The sequence below is a fragment of the Neoarius graeffei genome, chromosome 1 (assembly GCF_027579695.1).
Source record: "Neoarius graeffei isolate fNeoGra1 chromosome 1, fNeoGra1.pri, whole genome shotgun sequence".
Classification (NCBI taxonomy): Eukaryota; Metazoa; Chordata; class Actinopteri; order Siluriformes; family Ariidae; genus Neoarius; species Neoarius graeffei.
In genome coordinates, this window is record NC_083569.1 from 126,545,191 (window position 1) to 126,572,709 (window position 27,519).

Genomic DNA, 27,519 nt, shown 5'->3' on the forward strand with positions numbered 1-27,519 from the left:
TGTGCCTGTTCCCCGAGCTATACAAAAAAGTAGAAATACTCAATACAAAATATTGATGAATTAACAGAGTACTGTTCTCCAAATTCTGAAACAGAGAAACAGCTTTTGTACACATGCGTGAGTTGTCTTTGAGGTTGTTGTGCTAAATGATACCTACTTTTAGCTTAAGGCAAATGCCAGATAAATTATTTACTAATAAGAACACACCTAAAGGATTATTGTGTCGCATTTTTGGACATAGTCCAACCTATTCTTCTTGTGATCCTGATAAATAAAACTCAGCCATTGTTGTCATAACCTATTGATATAACAGTGTACAATGAGGAACAGAAATGGTAAGTTAGGGAAAGAAAAAAAAAAAGTAAATAAGTGTGAGGCTACATGTGCTATAATAAGAATTGGATGTTTCTATGACAGCCCAAACATCCAGTTTATGAAATCCTCGTATGGCGAGGATTGTTTAGCACAGTTTGATATATGGGTAAAGGACTTAGAATTCCCTGAGAAGGGCAGTTTTAGTCCCAGGCAGATAGGACAGTTAGAAGAAAAGTTGAAACAGAAGGAAAAAGAAGAGTCTGCAGATAATGTTAAGTTCTTAGGGGACTGGAGGGCGTTTTCTGAATGGAAAGAAGAAATACTTAAGAGAAAGTACAAAAGAGAGACACGACAGGCAGGGCTCTCACCCTCTTCTCAGTGTTTGAAATTTAAGATGGACCCTGACCTGGAGTCTGCCCCACCACCCCGACACACACTGCCTCCTCAGCAAGGCAGAGCATCACTCCCACAAACGCTTCACCCACAGAAAGGGGGAGAAGTCAAGACCAAAAAAAAAAAAAAAAACCTCAGCCTCTGGAATCTCTCCCAGCCTACCAGCTGCCTCCAGCATCAGCGCCTCTCAGCGCTTCTCCATCACACACGAGATCCGGTCTTGCATATGGTGATGGAAGAGACACCCTCCTGGACCTGACCACATGCTCACCAGTGGGTCCACAAGGCTGTAACCTAAAGTCTGAAGTTCTTCATCTTCCAATGGTGGAAGTGGCTGGAGCCGACAGCGTGCTTCTAGTCCGCAGACCCTGGACGACAGCTGACATGAAGGAAAGCATGGATTCTCTTCCCAATGTCAGAGGTAGGAGGAAAGAGATTTGGTAATGAGCTGTTGATATTTTGCAGAGAATTCCGACCGACCACCCATGAACTTCGCCGCCTACTCATGACCAAGATGGGTATAGATTGGAACAAGGTTTCCAGAGAGTGGCCGGAAGCTGACCAGCGAATGACTACACCAGACTGGAGCGCGGCTGGCAATGGTGAGTATAGAGATACCATCACTGCTCTCTGTGCTCGTCTGGACAGTGCTTTCCCTTGAACATAGACATTACCAAGATCAGTATGTGTAAGCAAGATAGTGAAGTGGTGTCAGCATTTCTCGCCCATCTCACCGCCGCGCATGAGAAGAGAAAAGAAAAAAAAAAAATACAGTGGTCTGACCAGGCCCATGACCCTGGCTGCAGTGGAGGGCACTCCTGAGCCTCACCAAGATCGAGCAGTACGCTGTGCATGCAGAAAGGCTGCTGAAAGAGAAGGAGAAGACAAAGTCGGCACAAAGAGACCAAGACCTACACGCCGCCACTCTCACTCTTCTCCAGACTGCTCAGCCTGGACCTAGAGGAAGAGGTCGAGGTAGGGGCCGAGGCAGGACGACCTGGGGTGACTCGTCCTGGATAAAAGGCGCAACCTGCTACAACCGCAATCAGAAGGGACACATTGCTCGAGATTGTCTCCACAGAAGCAGCCAGAGGCCCTGTGAGGAGTACAGCAAAGCAGACTGATGGGCGGATTCGAGGAACGGGCCCCGCACAGAGAACAGGGGAGGTAATACACGCACACACCTGATGATACACATACACAGACAGGAGCATTCACATAACGTTAAACACATTAGTAGCAGCACCTGCATGCAACAGCAAGACTACACAGAAATGCCCGATACACCAGTCCAAATAGATACACCTGAAGTTGCATTAAGTTTGTTAAAATACACAACTACTCCCTTCTCTAAACTCCCTTGTATGCCCCTCACTGTATGTGGGCATGTGTTAACCTTTTTAGTAGATTCTGGAGCAGGACACTCAGTGATACAACATGGGGTACTTCCAGTAGACCCACCGCTCAGCTCAAATTCTATTCAGACAGTGGGCATCTCAGGACGACCTGTAACCGAAACTTTCTCAGTCAACCTCCCGTGTGAAAGCGAGGGAGGAATAGTTACGTCCCACTCATTTCTCATCCCACATACATGTCCAGTAAATTTGTTAGCACGTGATTTAATGTGCAAATTAGGAGTAAATCTCACGTCCACTCCAGATGGACTAACAATTGAAGTAAGTGAAATGTGCGGTGTGCAGTATGGGTTTGGAAGCCCTCTGTAATGTGTATGTCTGGCGGCTCTACTGTTGACACAGACTATAGGAAAGAGGAAGATTTACATTGCACAGTACATGTTCAACAAGGGCAAGATGTAGAGTTTGAAAATACTTGGTTTGCAGACCCCGATGCACATGAACGATTGACCCTCAAAACTACATATTGGTCTAAACATTATTGTGCTGTGCAGGTCCATTTTACTCGTTGTCCAAACAGCTGCATCAATGCTCATCGCAGTGTTCTCAAACATGTTATGCGCGGCCTCATAACAGAGGACTCCGAGGTTGACTGCTGCCAACATGATCTCTTTGACATTGTTAATTCTATACCCCAGGTCTCATTAGCAAAACCGCGAGCCGCCCATTGGAAAGACGTGGGGAAGTGGGTCAAGAAGTGCGCAGCCAATGGCAATGAGTGGTCCCAAACAGAGGACCCTAGTGTGTTGTTTTGCAAAAAGCTTGGGGTCTACAACAAAGTCATGCCATGTTAAGCGCAGCGTAATATTAGCCACTGATGACCAGGGTCCTGGGGACCCCGGCCATAGTGGCCTGTTTGTCTCTGTTTCCACAGGCATAACTCCAGCAGAGGTGCACCCCAAACTGGCAGGAGTTCCAAATTCCATTTGGGTGAAGGGTAAACATGATGTGGGCCTAATAAAGAATGCTGAACCAGTGGTGATCACCCCAAAATCAGATTTCAGGCCTAGACAGACCCAGTACCCACTCAAACCAGAAGCAATCACAGGTATAAGACCGGTCTTTGATTCGTTGCTGAAGGCAGATGTAATTGTCCCTTGCCAGGACTCTCCACCAGTGCGCACTCCTATTTTTTCCAGTTAAGAAGGCAAGAAAACCGTCCCAGCCCGATGAGTGGAGGTTTGTCCAAGATCTGCAAGCAGTCAATGCTGCAGCTGTCCCATGCGCGCCTGACGTCCCTAAAGAGCACTCTGCAGACCACACCCGCTCTGGGACTGCCTGACCCCAATAAACCATTTGTTCAAACTGTAGATGAAAAGAAGGGTTTCATGACCTCTGTTCTTTTGCAGAAACACAGGGATAGATTGAGACCTGTAGCTTACTTCTCCAGCAGGCTGGATCCAGTGGCGGCTGGACTTCCTGTTTGCCTGCGTGCAGTTGCTGCAGCTGAAAAGGCGGTAACTGCCTCCAGAAATATTGCGGGGTATTCTAACCTCACCCTTTTGGTCCCACATGCTGTCTCCCTGCTTCTGTTGGAGAAAAAGATGTCACATTTGTCAGCACAGAGATGGTTGAAGTATAACACTGTCATACTTGATATGCCTAACATCATTGTGAAACGTTGTTCTGTTCTGAATTCTGCCTCTCTTCTCCCTACAGAGGACGATGGAGAGCCACATGACTGTGTTGCTCTCACTAACGATTTTTGTTCCCCCAGGGCAGATTTAAAGAGCGACCCTTTGGAAAATCCAGACATGGTCCTCTATGTGGATGGTTCAGCCTCCAGAGACGGGAAAGAAGAAAGTAGGTTTTGCCGTAGTCTCAGATCACGAGGTCCTCAAGGCGTCGTGTCTGTCCTCAAACCTGTCGGCACAGGCCGCAGAGCTCTGTGCCCTTATTGAGACATGCAAATTGGCTGCAGGGTGATCTGTCAATATTTTTACGGACAGTAGGTACACGTTTGGTGTTGTGCACAATTTTGGCACTATTTGGAAACACAGAAATTCTCACTAGCACAGGATCTCCCATTGCACATCATACACTGGTCTCTGAGTTGTTGGATGCTATTCTACTCCCTAGAGCCATTGCTGTGTGTAAGTGTGCTGCCCATACTAACAATACTGATCTTGTGTCTCAAGGGAATGCCAGGGCGGACGCGGCAGCCAAGTGTGCAGCCTCAACTTCCAGTTCACCCTCTAACCTCGCCTTTCCTCAGGTTTCTACCCCCTGTTTACAGCTAGCGGACCTTCAGAGCACTGCCACCCAGGACGAGAGACGAGTCTGGAAACAGGCAGGCTGTATCTTTGCAAACTCGGTCTGGGTTTGTCCCTCGGGCCGTCCCTGTCTACGAAAATACATGTTCCCTTTCTATGCAAAATTGGCACAATGGGCTCACCCATGTGTCAAAAGGGGGGATGGTAGCAGAAGTAACAAAGAGATGGTTCATAGAGGGATTTTCAAATTATGCTGCGAAATATTGCAAGCAATGCTTGATATGCGCACAACATAATGCAGGTCAAGGTATCAAACTAACTCAAGCAGCACACCCAATACCAGACAAACCATTTGATCATCTCCAAATGGACTTCATTGAACTGACACTTAGAGAGGGAAAATGGGCCCCTTAAAATAAACTAAGCAAAGCTTGTGCAGAAACAGGGCTAGGATGGACAAAGGTCCTCCCTGTAGTACTCACACAAATGAGGATGCAAACTAGACCTAAACATGGGTTAAGCCCATTTTCGAATTCTGTTTGGACGAGTACCCAACACAGGGATAGGGCCAGTTCAAGGAACACTGCCGGACACCACACTGTGTGATGATGCAATGTTGAATTACTGTGCAACGTTGTCCTCTGCTTTGAAATCTATCCACAAACAGGTAAAAGAAGCACTTCCCAAACCCGCTGAGGGACCTCTGCATGATCTACAACCAGGGGATTGGATCGTGGCTAAGGACTTCCAATGAACCAAGTGGAACAAGCCACGGTGGAATGGCCAATTCCAGGTCCTGCTCATGACCCCAATGGCAGTGAAGGTCACAGGCAGTGTGATGTGGATCCACACTAGCCACTACAGGAGGGTTCCTGAACCGGCTGAGCAGGAGGAAGAGGAAGGCCTAAGTGACCAGACGCTGACTAAAGCTCGTGAGGAAGAAAGGAATCACTGCATGGAACAGTGCAAGTATCACATCAATCACGTACACACCCTCAATAGGGAAGAGTATTTCAGTGTCTAGCCAATAAAGTCTTAGGGTTTCGAATTTCCTCCAAGTCCCGGTGAGGTGGGACGAGGGCTGATAGGGCATGCCCGCCCTCTGAGCACCAATACACGTCAAGAAGGGCAAGGGTTAACTCGGTAACATCACTGAGGCACTGAACAAGATGCGCAAGGTTGCTGAACAATTATGAGCAGATGAACATGGAGGAGTTGAAGACAGCTGATGGTGTTGGTTGAGTGGATGAAGACTCTGATTCTATCCACCATACCGGTCCTGGGCTTAGTGATTGTGATGCTATGTTTGCTCCCTGTTTTCTGTCAATGTTGTATGTCTGTGTTTCAGAGGCAGCTGACAAATACTGGTTACCAGATGGGAAAACAGACTCCGACGACTTACCTGACTGGCCTCCAAACCCACACGAAGACTATAACCCACCGTTTGATAACATCAGCACAGTTGACATGAATTAGTCCTAACTTAAAACACTTTCATTTACAGTTGTTTCCTGTTCTATTATTCCTGATCTATGTATATAGCTTGCTAATGTTAACTTAAGACGTCCATGTCTTACAAAACAGCCTTAGCATTATCCCTGTACACTCAATGACGTGTTAAGTCGAATCTCTCTGGGAACTCTCATCACTGAAATTGGGTACATTTCCTTTAGCAATTATTATCCTGTAGGATAAAAAGGGGGGAGAATGTGAGGGAAATTTAGTGGATGAACATTCCTATTCTCTGTGTTTGTGTGTTGAGCTCAAGTGGCCTAATATACTGAGAAAGATGTTTTTTCCAATGTTGTAATCGCTTTTCTGTGGCCTTGGTGGTAATGAGCAGGGTGCTTGAGTTCATCCTAACTACGCATCTTCTCATGATGTAACCACCTTTCCTGACCTCGGTGGTGATGAGCAGGGAGCTTGAGCTCTCCCTAACTTGCATCTGCCTACACGTACCAAAGCATGCCAGGTGCACTCATTAGTAAAACTTCATAGAAAGTCTTGAGCCAATCACGTGAAGACACAAGCAGTGAGCGAATGCCTTCAGAGTATAATAGATAACATTCCTAAAACACAACTCGGAGTGTGCGTACTCTCGGCATCAGAAGTGGTATCTTCTCTTCTTCTTTCCCTTCCTATTTTATATATCTGTTTATATGATCTACTATAATAACTGAAAAGACGACTGCTAAGCGTTCTGAAGTATTTATTAGAAATTTCCTTTACAGAGAGTGAAATTTGTGGCTGAAAACACAGTTTAAATGAGAAATTTAGAGCTTTTTTTTCAAGCTGTCTACACTCTAACTGGATCACCTTCACTGAAGTGCAACATCATAGACACTCAGTATAAAGTCTGAATTTCTCCAGAATTGATCATGGTGATTGATCTGTGACTGATCAAAAAGTATAGAACCTAGCAAAAAAAAGTTGAATGCCAGATCCACACAGGAGAATTTTGTCTCCATTTTAAAGTTTGAATCATGTCTCTAGGTGAAAGCATGCCAGAGCAGCGGATGTTTGAAAAACGATAAAAATGTGCGATTTTTTTTCATTTATTCCAATTGAAATGAATGGGAAATTTTGCGTGATTTTTTCGCGAAGTAGAATGATGAACAAAGTAATAGCATAGCGAATATTTTAAGTTCGTTTCTTAGACAAGGATATTTTTTAAGCTTGTTACCTCGTTAACAGTTTCGGCGAGAATCTCCCGCCTTCTTCAGAAACAGTCACCAGATGTCGAGTGGTGACGTGCCTTATCAGCTGATGTTGCGTTACGGAGGCGTGAACGCCCCGCCCAATTTGACAGGTAGTTCACGCCTCCTGCTGTCAGGTCGCTCCTCCAGGACGGCGCTCCAGGTGTGCGACAGTGCATACGCTCCCTCGTCCCGGTTCATCGTCCTCTGCGCCCGCTTACGTATCTCCACTGCCTCTAAAATCCAACGCTGGAATCTATTTTCTTCAGCGCGAATGACTCTGGCCTCTTCCCAATTCATTATGTGAAAGCTATTACTCAAACCGTTACTGGATGACAACAAAATCGATAAACAAACATACAACCACCTTGTCCCCACAGCAAACATCACCCCCCGGATATACGGCACACTGAAAATTCATAAACCCAGAGCACCACTAAGACCCATAGTAGACACGATAGGATCAGTTACCTACAACCTTTCCAAGACGCTGGCAGACATAATCAAACCACTCCTCGGACTTACGGAATACCACTGCAAAAACTCAAAACAACTGGCGAAAGAATTAAAGGAAATCAAGATAAAAAAGGACGAAATCTTTGTATCACATGATGTCATATCCCTCTTTACAAAAACACCGGTCACAAACACTCTCAACATAGTAGAAAACCGGTTAAAAGCAGACAGAACCTTGAAAAAACGTACAAAACTTACAGCACAGGACATAACAAAACTATTACATTTCATTTCCATGTCCACATATTTCCAATTCAGAGGTACAATCTACAGACAAAAAGAGGGATTTGCAATGGGGGACCCGCTATCTGCCACTCGATGCAACTTTTTTATGGAGGATCTGGAAACCCGAGCCATAGAAACAGCACCGGATGACTGCAAACCTATCTTCTGGAAAAGATACGTTGACGACATTCTTGAAATAACCAAAAACAGGCCACACACAACAACTCACGGATCATTTAAACTCCATAGACAAGACAGGCAACATCAAATTCACACACAAAGAGGAAATGGACAAGACAATAGCATTTCTGGACCTAAAAATACACCACACAGAAGAAGGTAATATTAGAATTACAACATACAGAAAACCTACACATACCGACCAATATCTTCTCTGGACATCTGAACATCCCATCGCACACAAAATGTCAGTAATCAGAACACTATACGACCGAGCACAGAGCATCACAGAGGAGAAAGATAGACAGGAGGAGGACCAACACATCCAACAGGCATTAAAAAACTGCCAATATCCACCGTGGGCAATTCGGAAAGGGAAATTACAGACACAAATAAAAGAAAAAAAACAAACAAGAAAAAACACCGAAAAAAACAAACCGGGGCTTTGTCACACTACCATACATAAAAGGAGCCACAGAACGCATCCAACGATCCATGAGGAAATACCACATCAACACCCCGGTCAAACCATACAAGAACCTCCGACAGCTGCTAGTTCACCCCAAAGACAAAATACAACTGGACAATAAATGCAACGTCATCTATAAAATCCCTTGCCGTTCATGTAATAAAGTCTATATTGGTGAAACGGGCAGATGCTTCCATACTCGAAGGAAAGAACACCAAATAGAATGTGAAAAAGAAACAACAAAAAGACTCACAAGATCCGAAAAAGAAAAAGCAAACCAAGAAAACCTAAAATCAGCCATTTCAGACCACTGCAAACGGCAAAATCACATAATGAATTGGGAAGAGGCCAGAGACATTCGCGCTGAAGAAAATAGATTCCAGCGTTGGATTTTAGAGGCAGTGGAGATACGAAAGCGGGCGCAGAGGACGATGAACCGGGATGAGGGAGCGTACGTGCTGTCGCTCACCTGGAGTGCCGTCCTGGAGGAGCGACCTGACAGCAGGAGGCGTGGACTACCTGTCAAATTGGGCGGGACGTTCACGCCTCCGTAATGCAACATCAGCTGATAAGGCACGTCACCACTCGACATCTGGTGACTGTTTCTGAAGAAGGCGGGAGATTCTCGCCGAAACTGTTAACGAGGTAACAAGCTTAAAAAATATCCTTGTCTAAGAAACGAACTTAAAATATTTGTAATAGTTAGACATAATGAACATCCACTACGTAATAGCATAGCGAGTCCAATCGAGCTGCACGTTTGATATATTGTTTGTCTGTGTGCGATGTACAGTTATTGGGAGTCAATAGTTTGCAGTGCAAAGCACAGCAAACTCCTGTTCTTCTGCGTGTTTCTTCTTATTCATCTTGCGTACAAATTTCGATTTCGAATAACAGTTAGGTCCATAAATATTTGGACAGAGGCAACATTTTTCTAATTTTGGTTCTATACATTACCACAATGAATTTTGAACAAAACAATTCAGATGCAGTTGAAGTTCAGACTTTCAGCTTTAATTCAGTGGGTTGAACAAAACAATTGCAAAAAATGTGAGGAGCTAAAGCATTTTTTTTAAACACAATCCCTTCATTTCAGGGGCTCAAAAGTAATTGGACAAATTAAATAATTGTAAATAAAATGTTCATTTCTAATACTTGGTTGAAAACCCTTTGTTGGCAATGACTGCCTGAAGTCTTGAACTCATGGACATCACCAGACGCTGCGTTTCCTCCTTTTTAATGCTCTGCCAGGCCTTTACTGCAGCGTTTTTCAGTTGCTGTTTGTTTGTGGGCCTTTCTGTCTGAAGTTTAGTCTTTAACAAGTGAAATGCATGCTCAATTGGGTTGAGATCAGGTGACTGACTTGGCCATTCAAGAATAATCCACTTCTTTGCTTTAATAAACTCCTGGGTTGCTTTGGCTTTATGTTTTGGGTCACTGTCCATCTGTATTATGAAACGCCAACCAATCAGTTTGGCTGGATTTGAGCACACAGTACGTCTCTGAATACCTCAGAATTCATCCGGCTGCTTCTGTCTTGTGTCACATCAATAAATACTAGTAACCCAGTGCCACTGGCAGCCATGCATGCCCAAGCCATCACACTGCCTCCACCGTGTTTTACAGATGATGTGGTATGCTTTGGATCATGAGCTGTACCATGCCTTTGCCATACTTTTTTCTTTTCATCATTCTGGTAGAGGTTGATCTTGGTTTCATCTGTCCAAAGAATGTTCTTCCAGAACTGTGCTGGCTTTTTTAGATGTTTTTTAGCAAAGTCCAATCTGGCCTTTTTATTCTTGAGGCTTATGAGTGGCTTGCACCGTGCAGTGAACCCTCTGTATTTACTTTCATGCAGTCTTCTCTTTATGGTAGATTTGGATATTGATACGCCTACCTCCTGGAGAGTGTTGTTCACTTGGTTGGCTGTTGTGAAGGGGTTTCTCTTCACCATGGAAAATATTCTGCGATCATCCACTACTGTTGTCTTCTGTGGGCGTCCAGGTCTTTTTGCATTGATGAGCTCACCAGTGCTTTCTTTCTTTCTCAGGATGTACCAAACTGTAGATTTTGCCACTCCTAATATTGTAGCAATTTCTCGGATGGATTTTTTCTGTTTTCACAGCTTAAGGATGGCTTGTTTCACCTGCATGGAGAGCTCCTTTGACTGCATGTTTTCTTCACAGCAAAATCTTCCAAATGCAAGCACCACACCTCAAATCAACTCCAGGCCTTTTATCTGCTTAATTGAGAATGACATAACAAAGGAATTTCCCACACCTGCCCATGAAATAGCCTTTGAGTCAATTGCCCAATTACTTTTGGTCCCTTTAAAAACAGGGTGGCACATGTTAAGGAGCTGAAACTCCTAAACCCTTCATCCAATTTTAATGTGGATACCCTCAAATGAAAGCTGAAAGTCTGGATTTTATGTCCATTATATAACTAGAATATGTTTCAGTAAACAGGTAATAAAAACAAAATTTGTGTCAGTGTCCAAATATATATATGGACCTAACTGTATGGGAGTCAATAGTTTGCAATGCATAGCACAGCATCACTAACTAGACAATTCCCCTGTGGGAAATCGTGAGAGTGATACAGTGGGCGTAGCAGTCGCTATTGCAGGAGTTGTACTGTACTGTGTGAATGTGTGACTTGCTATGATGCTCCGATGCTATGATCATGTGTGTGTTTGAGAGAGAGAGCAGCCCCTCCCCCATCTGTTCCCTGACTGGAGCTGGTTGCCTTGGTGACCGTGCTCAGGTGCAGAGCAGAGACATAATATTACAGGCAAAGAGAGCTTTTTCTCAAATTTTCTTCTCCGAACAACGGTGATTTACATGAAAACGAAAGGAGGTATTCACAAAATTCTTTCACATTGAGTGCAACAAGGCTCTCAACACACTGATGTAATCTTTTTTGTCCCTAATGTAAAAAATGTGGACAATAGAGCAAGTTGAAAACAACTGACATTTCTGATTTTGTAGTAAAATCGCTCTCGGGATTATAATGGGAGTCAATTGGGCAGTTGGGCTGTGAACCTGTCACTTTGAGGCTTCTCGTGCAGAAAATGTAAATCCTACCATTTAGGTAGACACATTGTGTGAATCAAGACAAGTGTGACTCCAACTTTTGAGAAAATTATATGTGTAGAGTGAAATTTGTGGCTGAAAACAGTTTTAATAAGAAATGAAGAGCATTTTTTAAAGCTGTGTACACTCTAGCTCGACTGCATAGACACTCATTATAAAGTCTGGATTTCTCCAGAATTGATCTGTGACTGATCAAAAAGTATACAACCTAGCAAAAAAGTTGAATGCCACATCCACACAGGAGAATTTTGTCTCCGTTTTGAAGTTTGAATCATGTCTCTAGGTGAAAGCATGCCAGAGCAGCGGATGTTTGAAAAACGTTGAAAATGTGCGATTTTTTTCACCTTCTCCCATTGAAATGAATGGGAAATTTTACATACGTTGGTCACTGAAGTTTGGGTGCGGGGGGCTGGTCCATCCGTGGTCCTGGACCGTGGAACCGGGCTGGAGGGGGCGTCGTCCTGCAGTCTCTGTGACAGCCTGGCTGGAGGGGATCCAACCAGCTGTTGACAGATGAGAACAAATATATTAAAATTCAGACAGAGTCTAGTTATGTCTCCATGAAGACACCGTGTCAACTGTAAACACTGACTGTGTGTGTCAGTTGTGTGACATACGTTGTTCACAGGAGACTGGCGGTGGGGGGGGCATCTCTCCGCGGTCCTACGACGCCTGGCTGCCGCTGGGGAGGCCACCTGCAAAGTCAAATAAAACATAGCATCAGTAACTGTAGGGAACAAGGAGAAACTTTATAATACAGCCGAGAAGAGACATCAATTTACCTTCTTGCGTGCTGGAGGAGACTTGCAGTCCTCCACACCAGACAGCTGAGAAGGAGACACCTCCTCCATAGCACGAAGGATCATGCTACTAAACCACACTGGGTTCAGTGGGAGGAAGGACTCCTCCTATGAAAAACAAAAAAACAAACAAATACGCATCAATATTTGTCTGGTCAAATATACAAACTTTAAATACTAAATAAACCAGTTAACTTATTGTTAAAAAAAATAACTCACCTGCTGCTGAGCCAAGCTGGCCTGACCAGGAACCTGCAACTGGGAAAATTAACATCACATATTTGATTAAATAGATGCTTTTTAATTACAACTGTGAACCTGTTCACCAAAACGTACACAAACACACAATATAATTAAAAAAAAAAAAAAAAAAAACCTTTAACCTTGCTGCTCTGACCAACGACCTTCCACTGGAAGGGGTCAGGAGACAGAGGAGCACGTACCTCTCTCTTCACAACCAGCTTAGGAGAAACCGGGGGAGGTGGTGGTGTCTCCAGGAACTGCTCCGTGGCGGTCCACAGCAGCTGGGTAAGGATGCCCATCCCCTCACGATCGCTCAGGTGAATCTGCAGACATGACAATACAAATCCATTTACAGACAAAGTTCAACTATAAAAAAGTAGCTTGTGTTGACTGGTTCATATCAGCACACAAGAAATTATAGCAAATTAGACTTTTGTGTCACACATAGATATTCTACTTACGCCGTCTCTGCTCCACAGATCCAAGCGCGTAAGGGGGAAGTGCTCCGCCGCAGAGAAGTACCTCACACCTAAAAATATAAAAAAGAAAAAAATAAGTCATTACAACACCCACACATGTATTATGACTATGTTCATTACTATATCTTCACAGACATTTTTAAGTACATTTCTTTTTCTTGTTTTTATTGACATGATGTGCTTACACACCCATACGAGCCGCCACGCGGTGGTACTCTTGACGAAGGAGGACCTGGTATGTCTCATCCTCCTGGAGACGGGGGGGGAAATCCAGCACAAAGACCTGTAGAAAACAAAATTTTAGAAAACACGTTTGTTATCAATTGACATTTTCATTCAAAATCACACACGTTACAATAAATGCACATGATTTATTAAAAGCTCATACGTTTAATCTTAGAGTAAGGCAAGGCAAGTTTATTTCTATAGCGCACTTCATACACAGTGGCAGTTCAATGTGCTTTACAGAGGTAAAAGCAAAACAGTAAACAGTAGAAAATAAAATTACATAAAATAAAGGGGGAAGAAGAGAGAAAGTTCAGTGAAAACAGCAGAATAAAATGGAATAAAAGTTAAGTAAAGTTTAAAACATGTAAAGATGAGGATATTTATCAATTAGCAGAAAGCATCTGAGAACAGCTTGGTCTTTCGTCTAGATTTGAAGCTGCCAACAGCAGGAGCATTTTTGATGTCCTCTGGCAGTTGGTTCCATAGCTGTACTGCATAGTAGCTAAAAGCTGCTTCACCACACTTTGTTTTAACAACAGGTTTTACCAGTAAATTTTGCTGCTGCGATCTGGTAGATCTGATTGGGTTAGGCCGCTGCAACATATCAGAGAGGTAATTGGGCCCTGTACCATTTAGAGATTTGTACATCAGCAGCAATGCTTTAAAGTCAATTCTGTAGCTTACTGGAAGCCAGTGAAGGGACCTTAGAAATGCAGTAATGTGCTCTGTTCTTTTTGTTCGTGTGAGAACCCTCGCCGCTGCATTTTGAACCAGCTGAAGTCGTTTGATGGTCTTTTTTGGCAGGCCTGTGAAAAGGCCATTGCAGTAATCAACCCTACTAGAGATGAAGGCATGGATAAGTTTTTCCAGATCATTTTTTGACACAAGTCCTCTTAGTTTGGAAATGTTTTTTAGGTGATAAAATGCCGATTTAGTGATTGCTTTCATGTGACTGTCAAAGTTTAGCTCGCTGTCAATGAAAACACCAAGATTTTTAACCATATCTTTTGTTTTAATCCCCTTTGTGTCAAGAATAGTGGTAATCCTGAGTCTTTCATCTTTTTTCCCCAAATAGAAGTAATTCTGTTTTATCTGTGTTCAGGTGGAGAAAATTTTGTGACCTCCAGTTGTTGATTTGGTCGATACACTGGTAGAGACATTCAAGGGGGGTATAATCATTAGGTGATAAAGCAAAGTAAATTTGGGTGTCATCTGCATAGCAGTGATACAAAATTGAGTTGTTCTTGATAATTTGTCCAAGTGGGAGCATACAAAGGTTGAATAATAAATGGTCCAAGGATCGACCCCTGCGGGATACCACAGGTCAAGGACATTGATGTCGAGGAACAATTTCCCATGGTAACAAAGAAGCTTCTATCTTTTAACTATGATTTTAACCAATTGATAACTTTACCAGTCAACCCAACCCAGTGTTCAAGTCGATATAGCAGTATGTTGTGATCAACAGTATCAAAAGCTGCACTGAGGTCCAGTAACACCAGGACCGATGTTTTGCCTGCATCAGTATTAAGACGCATGTCATTTATAACTTTAATCAATGACTTTAGTCAATGTACCTCTAGTGTTGTTAAAGTCCTACGAATACAGGACAAGCGAGACATGAAATAACACGTACCTCCGGCCAGCGGCTCCTCACAGCAGTGAGGAAACTTGCGTAATCGACGGCTGCCTCGTCGATGGTCCTGCTCGCGGTCAGGTTGTTGCTAGGGGCAAGAACACAAACAGCGTCAGGGGACCGAGGAACATTAGCATGTAGGACCTCAGTCCGCAGCTGAGCGGCGTGGGCCCCATGGGTCGACAGGACACCAAAAGAAAACTTTCCTTCTGGCATCACGGTGAAACCATCTGCGATGGACCGGAGGTGGGAGTCCCCGACAATCAGAATGAACTGCAACAACAAAGAAAATTTCTTTAGCATGAAAATCATTAATCCCTCTCAAGATCAATTACTTTCTTCATAAACTGGACAATAATAACACCTTCTTGTCAGGAGACTCCGGTGGGATGACCAACTTGTGGCTCCGTCCAGTGAGCTTCGAAGTTGGCCACCTCCGCACCCGATGGCGGAACCCGGTACCGCGGCCTGTTTAGTAAAGGACAAAACAGATAACGGTATTATTGAATTGAAAACAAACCAGGAAATGTCAACAATCATTCGTTTATATGAGCAAAACAGTACAGAAAAGAAAACCAGTTTAAAAAGTTTAATATTGATGATGAATTAGTTTATTGATCATTTAGGGATAAAACAAGTGGATACTCACGTGCACGAACTTCGGGACGCACATCACCCAGGCTCCCGAAAGGCTGGGCTGGGGGTGAAGATCCAACCACCTGATGACACATAAAATAAGTGTCTTTCAAAACACTCAAGGTGACTTTGCATCACATAAAAAGAACATAGTTAAATCAAACAAAGCTAAGATAAAACCAGACAAGTTCAAACAAACACATTTTAAATACAAGACGATGTGTGACTGTAAACATATTAAACCTCAGACAGTGTCTCAGTGTAAACACTGTCTGCGTTCTTTAAAATAACTCTCTGTGTGTGAGTTGTGACAGGAACATACGTTGCTGACTGGAGCTTGAGAGCAGGGGGGGTGGGTCTCCCTGGTCCTGGACCCTGCGTCCGGTGGGGTGGACACCGTCTGGACCCATAGTTCGAATTACGGGGGGTACTGGGGGGTACTATACCCCCCAATGAAGACCCAGTACCCCCCAAAGAGACAAAAATATAAGTTTTGGGGGGGTCCGATATTTTTTCTGATATTGTGAAAAGGAATATATAATTCAAACCAACTCCCATTCGGCATTCTTATTGTAGGAACATTTTAATGTAAATCGATTTCAGACAGACACCCCTATTGTGGACTGTACCATTTTTAGTCACAGCAGCGCTAGAACGCACTAGAGCAGGGGTTCTCAAAGTGTGGGAGAGTCAGCCCCCCCCCCCACCGCAGAGAGCAAATAAACAACAGCGCCCCCCCCCACACACAATTTTTGTTGTTGCTATACTTAATGTTCCATTTGTATTTAAAAAAAAAGGTTGTTGTACACATTTTTATTTTACACATTTTAAACATCTGTGCTTTTTTGAAAACATCTTTTTTTACACATTTAAAACATCTGTGCTTTTTTTAAACATCTTGTTTTACACATTTTAAACTTCTCATAGCATCGTTAGCTAGCACCTCTTGGCAGACAACACACTGTGGCAGTGGAGCATCTTCAGATCCAGTCCATGAAGATCCAAACTTTAAATAATCGTGGTCATACTTCCTTCTTTTTTTGCTTGGCCCAGACTCTGTCTCCTCACTCACTGTAGCTTTAGGTGCCAAAAATCGATCCATTTTATCTCTGGCAAAGGCTAGCTGAAGTTCGCTAAATGTCCGCAACAGTAACTTATTTTGGTTTATTTTTCCTCACGTTGCGCCCCCCCTGAAGAACTCTGGCGCCCCCTAGGGGAGACGCGCCTCACACTTTGAAAAGCCCTGTGCTAGAAGCAATAGCTTCTAGTCCACACCGTATTCAGTTGATTCATCAGATACAGTCCATGGGTTTGCAGCAATTTATAGTCTGTGGTTTGCAGCAGAAGACGTGCACTGGTAATGTTAGTTGCTAACCAACTTTTAGCCTGTTGAAAATGTGTTATTTTACAACTTTCATTTATTAAAGTGATTTGTTCTTTCAGCTCATGTCACATCTTTATACGTTGAATTACTTACCCACTGAGGCCAGAAGGCTCCAGTGGACGGACGTTAACGTTAGTTAGCAAGATAAGCTAAGTCTCTATTTAAATCAAGCTTATTACAGTGTGGTATAGAAATGATTCTCATTTCAAAGGAGAAGAACTCCATATGTTTCCATTCTCATTTTATCATGAATAAATTGTGCCCTTCTGAAATTCATTTGGCACATAGGCCCATCCTGTGTGTGTGATTAGGCACAAGAAGTTCTGGTGTAGGCCTAGCTAAGCCTATGTAAAATTACAATCAGAACCTCTGGGGACTGGGGGCAACATAAAAAGAGCCAGGTAGTAGGCTAGCCTAGGCAAAATAGTACATGGATGTTTTCTATTGTTTTTACTTACATTCCTTTTGTATTATTTTTAAGATAGTCATAGCTTCATCTGAGTACCCCGTTTGAGTTTATTCACAGATACAGTAGGCCAAACATGAGGAAAAGAAAAGGGCCAGACATCAGGCATTTTTTTGGTGCTAAAAGAGTAGTAAATATTAGCACTAAGATCTACAGACAATTACAGTACAAGTGTAGGTGCAGTTCGGTTTTATACACTGTTCATGTGAATAAAGAAAATGGGTTCCCAGCAGACAGGAGAGGCACAGCAGGACGAAAGAGAGCAAGACATTCAGTAGGACGGTTCTGTATGTGTGTATATACTGTATGTGACTCATTTGTAATGTTGATACCCAGTTTGTTCTGACAAAGGTGGTTATCAGGTTGTACTGCTGTTTTTCTTCTGTGGTAGTACTGTATGGTTTGTCGTGCTTCTTAATGACATTAAAAATCATTAAAAATTATTGTTCAGAGTTATTGTGTTGAGTTACTGACACCGACTTCCATAGACGAGACGGGAGAGGACCGGGGGGGGGGATTGATATGATAGTGGACCATGATGGTACCCCCCAATTATGGTGGGGTAATTCGCACTCTGTCTGGACCGTCTGATGAAACATCAACACCAAAGAAATCTAAGTCATGGCAGTTACATACTGAACTCAGCAGTTAAAAAGAAAGCAATATGTGACATTTCTACTGCTATTTTCATGCAGACAGTTGTCACTGTGACACAGAAGCTTATCTACTGTGTAAATACCTTCGGGGGGGAAGTGACTGGAGTTGGCTCCTCCAGGTTGCGCTTCCTCCATCGGCGCCTCGCTGCCTCGGACCTCCTTCCCTTCCTCGGCATCCTGCTGGACAGAAGACAAAAAAAAAAAAAAACTTCTTCCAAAGATAATAGGTTAAGTAACCTAAACCTTAACCTAACTACTTAATGTAAATTAATCTAAAATAACCTAATATAATATCGAGAGTGGAAGAAAGGATGATGTGGTGATGGTGTGTGTGTAAACAAACTGCTCCAGGAGTCCTGAGGGTGAGGAGTTGAGGGCGATGAATCTCGAAGATGATGATCAAAACCTTCAATCAATCAATCAAAGAAAACCTGCAATAAAAATAGAAATGTCCCTCTGTTACTCTGAGTCAGCAACAAGCCAACAGCATAACAGACACGTTAAACATGTTTACTTTTTGTAATGTGCATTTGTGAGAGAGCAGAGCAGGGCCTGCTGACTTATCAGTAAACTACATTTTTTTTCCTCAAGACAAAGAATCACATCAACACTATAAATATACCACCACAAGTAATACTACTAACTTAAGCTAATGTGCAGGATTTTATCATCAAAATGTACATTAATTACTAAAAGTCAAAGTAGTCATGTATGAAAATGCTCGCTTTTCTATTTAATCAATGTAGGTTGTTAAATCATATATATTACATTTAAATGTAATTTCTTTCTAAGTCCATACAGAGACATTTAATCACAGTTTATCACAAACAATCAAACAAACATGGAGAAATGTGGTTTTCCCTGGACAGAAGGAGAATGTAACAATGTAGTCTGAATAGATAGATAAATATATAGCTTTCATCTTTAATCTTCTTGTTTAGAAATACACCAACAGTTAAAACCAGGGATGAGAATGAAAAATATTTAATAAGTCTGAAAAAACCAGGGCGGGGCCTGGTTTTTGGCTATTTTTTTATTTTTTACCCCAAAACCATTAATTTTATCAGCAAAAAGTTGCAATGTATTTGGAAATAAATTCCCCTTCTTGGTGGACTACCAGGTGAAAATGATTAATATGGTACAAGAGACTTGTTTTTAATCAATTCACATTTGATGATTTCAAAAAAATCAATGCACCTTTTACTATAAACGAGCTCTACAGTATTATATTTCTGCATTTTTGCTATTCATGTCTTTGAATACCCTAATCCTTTACAATAAAGTTTACCAGAAAAAAGTTCTGTCATATAATTCTCTGAAGCTTTCTTCTGATGTTATCATGGTAGCAGGAGGTCTCGCATATTAAGCAGGCAACATTCAACATCACTCATCACTTCCCTTTCAACTGCTGTGTGTACTAACTAGGTTTTATCTGGACAGGATGTTGTGTAATGTAATGTAATGCATATACCATACGGTCAATTTGAAGATCGAGATGGTGATTTTGAGTTAAAGAACAGACATGTACAATGGGCATTACAAATTGGAAAAAAAAAATTTTAAATCAAAAACTACAAGTTCATCTCGGCCTAAAAAAAATGTGGGCAGACACTCCCGCGCGGCACATGCCAGCAATTCAATGAATTGCCCCCATGAAATGAGCAATAAGGAGGAGAGTTATACACGGTATCATACCTAAAATTTTATCAGAAATATAGATATGATACTATGATTCTCCCCAACATGCTACATTAGACAAGCTAACCTCATTTATAAAAAGATACACACTTTTATATGACGTGCATTTGATATATATGATGTATATTCATACGTTGTTACTTTACGGAAATCTTCAATAAGTTTGGTCTTTTCATGACAGCCTGTTGTAGACCTAAATACAGAGGTGTCAAAAGTATTACCATTTATTACTCAAGTAGAAGTACTGTGGTTTAGAAATACTTTTCATGAAGTAAAAGTATCAACTGAAGCTTTTTACTCAAGTAAAAGTAAAAAGTATACTGATTTCTAAACTACTTTAAAGTACAAAAGTAAAAGTAATGAAAGAGGAAAAAATGCTATTAAGGACAAAGGCGCAGCCTAGAAGTCCACATACAGTCCATTCTACTGACCCATTAAAATGTGTTTCATGGAGCACAAGTAATAATGACTTGTTGTCTGTAAGCAGGCTTTTAGATAGAGGGGCGTCTGGGCGTCTTTTCGACGCCCTGTACTGAAAAAAACAAGAAATTGGACGCCCTACTTTTTAGTACGACGCCCTAAAGACGCCCTAATATTTCCGCCCGTGTTATGTCCGGTAACTTAGCTGAATATGTTAAAAAAAATCGCCGAGTCTGAGCTTTCCGAGGATCTACAAGCTTTGTTGACACCGCCATTTTGGAAATTTCAGAAGTCTCGCTTTGACAGCTGTCTTTCCCGAAGACGCCCAGGGTTACCATAGCAACAGCACGAGCCCAGAGTACAAAATATAGGCACCCGCCGCAGAGCTACAGAAACACGCGTTTCTATGGCTGCACTAATTTCAAAGTTGTGAGAGCCCTCGTTATAAATAAATGGGTTATTAAATAAATTTGGTGTACAAAGCACTTGTAATATGCGTTCCCAGAGCAGAGGGGGAAAAGATGTATGCCTAGGAGACACTGGCATAAATATCCAGACAATATAGCCGTAGACTATATTGCCGCAGCTAAATGTGGAATGTAGTCTATAGAAAACCGGCCTTACCTGACATGTTATTTATCCCGAATAAATCCTTTTAACAGTAAATAACACATTTTCATGCAGATTTTCCCAACATTACAGGCTACGTAGTGGAGAGTGTGGTAGTCGAGCCGGCGGGTAGTATTTCTAGTAGGCTAAACAATAATCAAATACGACACGTTCTAAAGGATGCTGGGATTCCAAAGAACGCACGTGAAAAGGACGAACACGTGGGATATTTGGTAAGGAAGATAGAAGATAGATTTTTCTGAGTTTTTTGGGCATGACAGGAAGAAAATGAAGAAAAGAGGAAGGCAAACAACGATTTCCAACTTCTTTCAGAAGAGAACTCATGTAAGTTTTTTTTTTTTCTTCTGTAACTGTTGATAGGCTTGGAATGTCAAAAAACTATCACAATCCCATAACTAGACAGCCAGGTTTCTTGCATGAATAAATAGGGATGACCGGGGTTGGTTGTCACAAGTTATGGTTGTCACATTCGTCATATCTCAGCCACCATAGGGCGCTGCTCAATTCCACCAAGATAGAAATGTTTAGAATTAGTACTGGGGTCATTCTACCTGAAAAGTTATTGTGTGTTGCATGCATTTCAAAGGTGAGAACAATTTGAAGGTTTTTCATACCTAAATGTAAATTTTTAGTACCTTGGTTTTTACCTTCTAGCTTTGTAATTAATGGGTTTCTATTGAAAAAACGAATACCATTATAATGTTTGAAGACTTAGCCATATTTCCTGTGTGTTTTTTTCTTTGTTATACTAAATCTTTGGACGCTAGCGGCTTTGAAAGCAAAACTGGTCAGCCGGGGTTGGTTGTCACACTGTGTTCGGGGTTGGTTGTCACATGTAATGCAATTGCAATAGGTGCACTACTGACTGAGACAAACACAGCTACAACAAGCTTTATTTATGTAGTATTCTGCGATCAGAAAGCTTTATAGCTAATTTGTCATGCTTAATATGCAACTCCAGCTCAAAAAATCCCAGAAATATACCCATTTTAATAATAATATTCATTAAAAATATACGCAGTTTGCAGTGTATTTTGTTTTGGTGTTCCCAAAGTTGTTTTACCTAAAATGAATCTGGCTTGAATTTTTCCATGCACACATGCCTCCCCCCAGTCCAGCCTTACTATTGATACAAGAATGTTGTAACAAAGGCAAAAACACTTGGCTGTATTGCTCAAAATTTGCTGTCAAAATGAAGGAAATAGCATTTGAGAGCATTAGAAATTTCAAAATTTTCCGGGGGAGTACCCCCGGAACCCCCTAAAACACTCGTGCCAGCGGCGCTCAACGCGCCGCTACACCTCGCCACATACAGTGACACCTGCAAAAAAGTTAGACTCCCTAAAAAAAAATCCTGCCTAAAAGCCTGTCTGTAAGTGTTGTAATGGTGTAAAACTTCATACCTCAGAAGTTAGTTATCAATACATTTTTATTGAAAATGTATATATTAAAAAAAAAAAAAAAACATTGTAATGTCCAAAATATTGTATAACGCAATATTTTTGCAGTATGCTGGCAATCATTTTGTGTCCAAAGTTGCATTGCATTCACTGTCTAAACAGCAGTAATAATACAGTATTTGAATGCTATGAATGAATGAATACTACACTAACACTACTGTAAAATTGCAGTTTTTTTCTTTTTCATATGGGACGTGCAGTAGAGGCAGCAGGTTCCAGTTAAAATACAAGAAAAACACTCTCATTCCTACTAGTTACTGGCTCACCGAGAGAAGTCAACAGAATGTTTGTGTTCCAGCAATGCGAGGCTGAACACAGGCGAGGAGAGAAAGGGCGGCCGCTGGAATGCCGACACACTACAAGCTAATATAACGTTTACTAAGCTAAGACCTGTCACCAGCGCTCGAAACTAACGGTGTCCCGACGTCCCGGGGACCATAAAAAATGTCATCGGGACACAAAATTATCATATCTGGGACAATCCCGGGACAATGGAAAAAAATAGATCTAGAAAAAAGTTCTACATTAATATTATTTACAAAGCCGTAACACATACGTAGACATTCACCTAATTTGTCAATTTTAATTTTAAAACGTTAACAGCGAAAAATACATAGTAGCTACACTTTCGATGCACCTGCATCCGTAGGCTACAGAGCAGCGCATTCTGTTCTAGAATCTTCGGCCGGAGTCCGCGTTATATGGACTTGGAATGGAATTGCTACCGCACACGCTGCGCCGACTCTTGCCAGAACAAAAATGCTTAAGTGGTTGAAGCGGACCGACCGCGGGGAAGAAACTGAAAACCCAGACATAACGTCTCCGGGACCTTCAGGATCCAAAGTGTCATCGCCTGGTCTGCAGGCAACGCTAGCAACTGAATGAACTTAATGAACACTGTTAGACACGTTATAAAATACAACAGGAATGATGTGGATGATATTGACGGAAGATACCGTTCAACAGAATAAGTGAGTTTTCTTGGTGTCTTTCTAGTTCAGAAAGTTTAGTCAGTCAGCAGCACAACTAGGCTCGGACCTGCCACTATGCTGATGGTGCTAACATTTGCACCCACGTTTCGGCAGCGAAAGTTCATAAAATGGATAACGGAAAGTTCATAAAAATGGATAACGGTAATGGATAACGGAAAGTTCATAAAAATGGATAACGGTAATGGTGAAAATTATAAGTTGGCCTTATAAGTGCCAACAGATATTCAAGGTATAAGTAGATGAAATGAACATAAAAGGGGTCTTATTTTCAACTAAAGTGTACTGCAGATGTAGTGAGTTGAAACATTTTCTGAATGAGCTAGTTGGCCCCTTTAAATAAACGGGTATCTATTCATACAGTGAGATTGCCAAAGTTTAATAAACTGAAAATGCAATAACTGTAATTTTGAAGTAGATGATGTATAGGACATGTGTCGCTTGTGACTTATTGTAAAAATGATATAAAGGGTTCAAAATCGCATAGTTACAAATATAATAGTAACTTCATATGATAACATTAACCACTGGTTATTTCAGAGAGGAAAAAAATGGGGACACTATTGCTTCCATTCGGGAAAATACAACACAGAATTCGGGACCACTGGGGGACACAAAGAAAAAAAGTTAATTTCGAGCCCTGCCTGTCACTTTACTCACTAACACCCACCAAGATACCATAACTGCGTTTGTAAACTTAACCTGACTCAGAAAAGAGAATGCCATATATGGTTCGGGGGGGGGGGAATTCCACTCCTGACAAACGAATGAGAGCCCGCAATTTACTAACGGTGTCGAAGTCAGAGCTCGGATTGCTGTGTGCTTGGAGCGCCCTGAGTGGCAGTTTATTAGGTGGACAAAGTAATATAAGTAATATAAAGACTGGCGCAATGAAATGCAAGTAACGAGACTATTATAAACGTAACGAAGTAAAAGTAAATGCTTGAAAATGTAACGAGTAGAGGTAAAAAGTAGGTTGAAAAATTATTACTCCAGTAAAGAAGTACCAAAATTTCTACTTAAGTAAAGTAACGAAGTATTTGTACTTCGTTACTTGACACCTCTGCCTAAATATAATACACAAGAAATGACACTCCTCACCTCAACATCTCATCTCATTATCTCTAGCCGCTTTATCCTGTTCTACAGGGTCGCAGGCAAGCTGGAGCCCATCCCAGCTGACTACGGGCGAAAGGCGGGGTACACCCTGGACAAGTCGCCAAGTCATCACAGGGCTGACACATAGACACAGACAACCATTCACACCTCACACCTACGGTCAATTTAGAGTCACCAGTTAACCTAACCTGCATGTCTTTGGACTGTGGGGGAAACCGGAGCACCCGGAGGAAACCCACGCGGACACGGGGAGAACATGCAAACTCCACACAGAAAGGCCCTCGCCGGCCACGGGGCTCGAACCCGGACCTTCTTGCTGTGAGGCGACAGCGCTAACCACTACACCACCGTGCCGCCCGGCTCACCTCAGCATGTCCTTTACAATCATTTAAGCCACCATGGGCAATGCTGAAATCACTGCTGCCAACAGTACATCGCGTGAAACTGTCATTATTTTCTACCCTTATTAGACAGGGAGATTATTTTGTGTAATCTGAGCTGAAGTGGGTTTTGTACTTTCGTTTTGTGGGGCACGCGCTCTCTCTCTGCTATGCCAGTCGGTCCTCGAGAAAAGGGATAAAAGCCCGCCCACACTGAAAGCTGATTGGCCTATTTTGCTGAGTAACCCAATCAGGATGCTCTTTGTCTGGCATGCGCTACATGAACAGCCACACAGGCAGTGTTGCCACATTGGGTGGTTTTAAGTGCATTTTGGCAGGTTTTGAACATATTTTGGGATGGAAAACGTCAGCAATATCTGGCAACACTGCACACAGTCTCCCTCGCGCACGCACATTCTAAGATGCGTGATGCAGACCTTAATGTTGCGCGCGCACGCTCTTGCTTGCTTCTATCAATGTGCAGGGGACTCCCGGAAGTTCTGGGAGACTTGAGATGTCTGCGTTATAAGGTGACCACAGATCGTTAATCACCCCCCCGAAAATTTCTCAACGGATTTACATCGATCTCAAAAACGATCATTTTGGTCTGAAAAAGTCGGAAATCCGCCGATCGACGGAAAATTCTCATCCCTGTAAAACAAATTCTATCCCCAAATCATGAGAGTAATGTCTACCTTCAATGATCTGAATTTTGTTTAAGCTTGTTTGCTTGTCAGTACAGTTCAGGCTGCTAGCGGTCGGTGAGAGCAATGGCAGCTTTTCGTGCCGCTCGCCTAGCTCCGTCTAAAGGCAATTAGCTACATTAGCTTTTCATGATCACAATGGCGGCTTTTCGCGCCGTTCGCCTAGCTCTGTCTAAAGGCAGTTGGCATCGTTAGCTTTTTAGCTCGGCTTAATGTTCTTGTATAGAAACAAACCTACCGTAAAATCACCAGAGAGTAATATCTAGCTTCAATAATCTCACTTTTGTTAAGGATGTATTCATATCTGTGATTGAGAGAATGCGAGACTGGCTTTTAATTCCTTGACGTCCTCATGAAGATGTTCAAGTATATAAAGTTTGTGGTTTTTGGACTCCAGTAAACTGACCTCGATGGATGTGACCTTGGCGGTACTGATAGCGGGGGGAGTCTCTGGCAGGGGTGGGTGTATCGATCTGAGTATCGATAGTATCGACACCAAGGTGAGTATCGGAATCGAAACTTTCGTCGCAGTTTCTCTTCAATACGTCCAGTGAATTACTCGAATTTACTCAGAGTTCATGCGAGCGTAGTTTCTCTCTCAATCTGTCTGTGTACACCTCTCTCTGCCGCTCACACCTTGCCCCTCCCCCTCCCTGCTTTGTCGGAAAGCGGAGAGTCAGAGCACTGACTGAGAAAGAAAGGATTTTCTCTAAGGCGGGACAGTTAATAACTCTGAGAAGAAGTGCAATCAAAGGGAAGAATGTAATGTTACTGTTCCTGAACAAAAACCTTAATCTGTTATCAACATGGGAACAAAGCCAAAAGGGCACCTCAAGGGATACTTCCTTGGAGGGCTTTGTGCGCAAAGAGCCAAAGGTTACAAGCCACTTGTAGTTTACACCCGATTTGCACTACTGACTATTTTTCACACAGATATGCGTGCAATGGAAGGTATTTTTTTTGTGTTGTTTATATTGTATTTATTACATTCAGGGTTCTCCACGGATTGAAAATATAGGGGGGTGGGGGTCAATCGGATGACCTTGAAACAAATTTGCATAAATTTACATATTTAATTTGCATAACATTTGCATAAAATACTCTCAAATAGTAATCATTTAGAATAGAGGAATCAACTGGACTGGTACAAAACACATCATACATTACACACTTACACATCATATTCAGACACATTGTTTGAAATGGAACTGGAAAAAATATTTTTTTTTATTTAGCAAACTACAAAAAAAGAACAGAAAAGTACAGAAGTTTTTGTATTAACTATACTCACACTGCTCCACAAAAGCTGACATTGTTTGAAATGGAAATGTAATTGCAGGCACCCCTGGAAAAAATAATTTTTTTTTTTAGAGAGTAAAGTACATTGAAAAGATGTTGTTTTAACTATATTTACACTGCTCCATGGCCAGGCTTTCGTCTAAACGGGGGAACAGGGGCGCTGCGCCCTCTTACTCTCGGCGTGCGCCCCCTTACCGACTCCGTGAAAACATCCCAGCAACACTACGTGACAATGTGTCTGATCATCAAATACATTATAATTGCTCCAAAAATATTCCAATCATAGTAGATACACCGCCAGACGGTGCAAAAACAATCCGAATTGGCGTTTTCCAGACCGAGGCGCCATGCTGTTTACTTGTCGCGGTTGCTCTCGCGAGATTTGACATGGGTTAGATACAAGGTCAGCTGACTTGTAGAGCGAGTTTCTCGAGACTGAATGACCTTTCACCCACCGGCGCGGGAGCTTTTGACAGAAGTAGTTCGAGTTGTTTTTGTTGACACTTGGGCATTTAAAGATGTCATCCCGCGGCACGAAGCGGAAGAAAGCCAAAGACTGTCCGGGGCAGAAGAAGATTACTTCTTTCTTTTTCAATGTTGACGGACAATTTGTTACAATTTCCCTCTCAGATAGCCTCAGAATGTCCCATTGGAGCATTTTTCAAAGGCTTTGCACGGCGGGGGGGGGGGGGGGGGACACAACCGGCACCATCACCCCCCCCCCCCACTTTGCTCCCTTACCATGGTGAGCGCCCTCATACTAAATTTTTCTAGA

At 42.4% G+C, this 27,519-nt stretch overlaps 1 protein-coding gene across 1 annotated transcript in view; it reads right to left on the reverse strand.

Annotated features, from left to right (window-relative positions):
* LOC132883318 (histone-lysine N-methyltransferase PRDM9-like) overlaps window positions 1-27,519 on the reverse strand; it is an 83,990-nt gene that overhangs the window by 38,086 nt on the left and 18,385 nt on the right. Inside the window, exons 2-12 of the mRNA XM_060916777.1 lie at window positions 18,129-18,476; window positions 15,553-15,622; window positions 15,268-15,371; window positions 14,904-15,176; window positions 13,229-13,322; window positions 13,022-13,089; window positions 12,701-12,883; window positions 12,537-12,575; window positions 12,300-12,425; window positions 12,135-12,212; window positions 11,898-12,020 (exon numbers count right to left, since the gene is read on the reverse strand). Coding sequence (XP_060772760.1) covers window positions 11,898-12,020; window positions 12,135-12,212; window positions 12,300-12,425; window positions 12,537-12,575; window positions 12,701-12,883; window positions 13,022-13,089; window positions 13,229-13,322; window positions 14,904-15,176; window positions 15,268-15,371; window positions 15,553-15,622; window positions 18,129-18,221 — 1,251 coding nt within the window. The 5' untranslated portion in view covers window positions 18,222-18,476. The remainder of the gene's footprint in view (window positions 1-11,897; window positions 12,021-12,134; window positions 12,213-12,299; window positions 12,426-12,536; window positions 12,576-12,700; window positions 12,884-13,021; window positions 13,090-13,228; window positions 13,323-14,903; window positions 15,177-15,267; window positions 15,372-15,552; window positions 15,623-18,128; window positions 18,477-27,519) is intronic.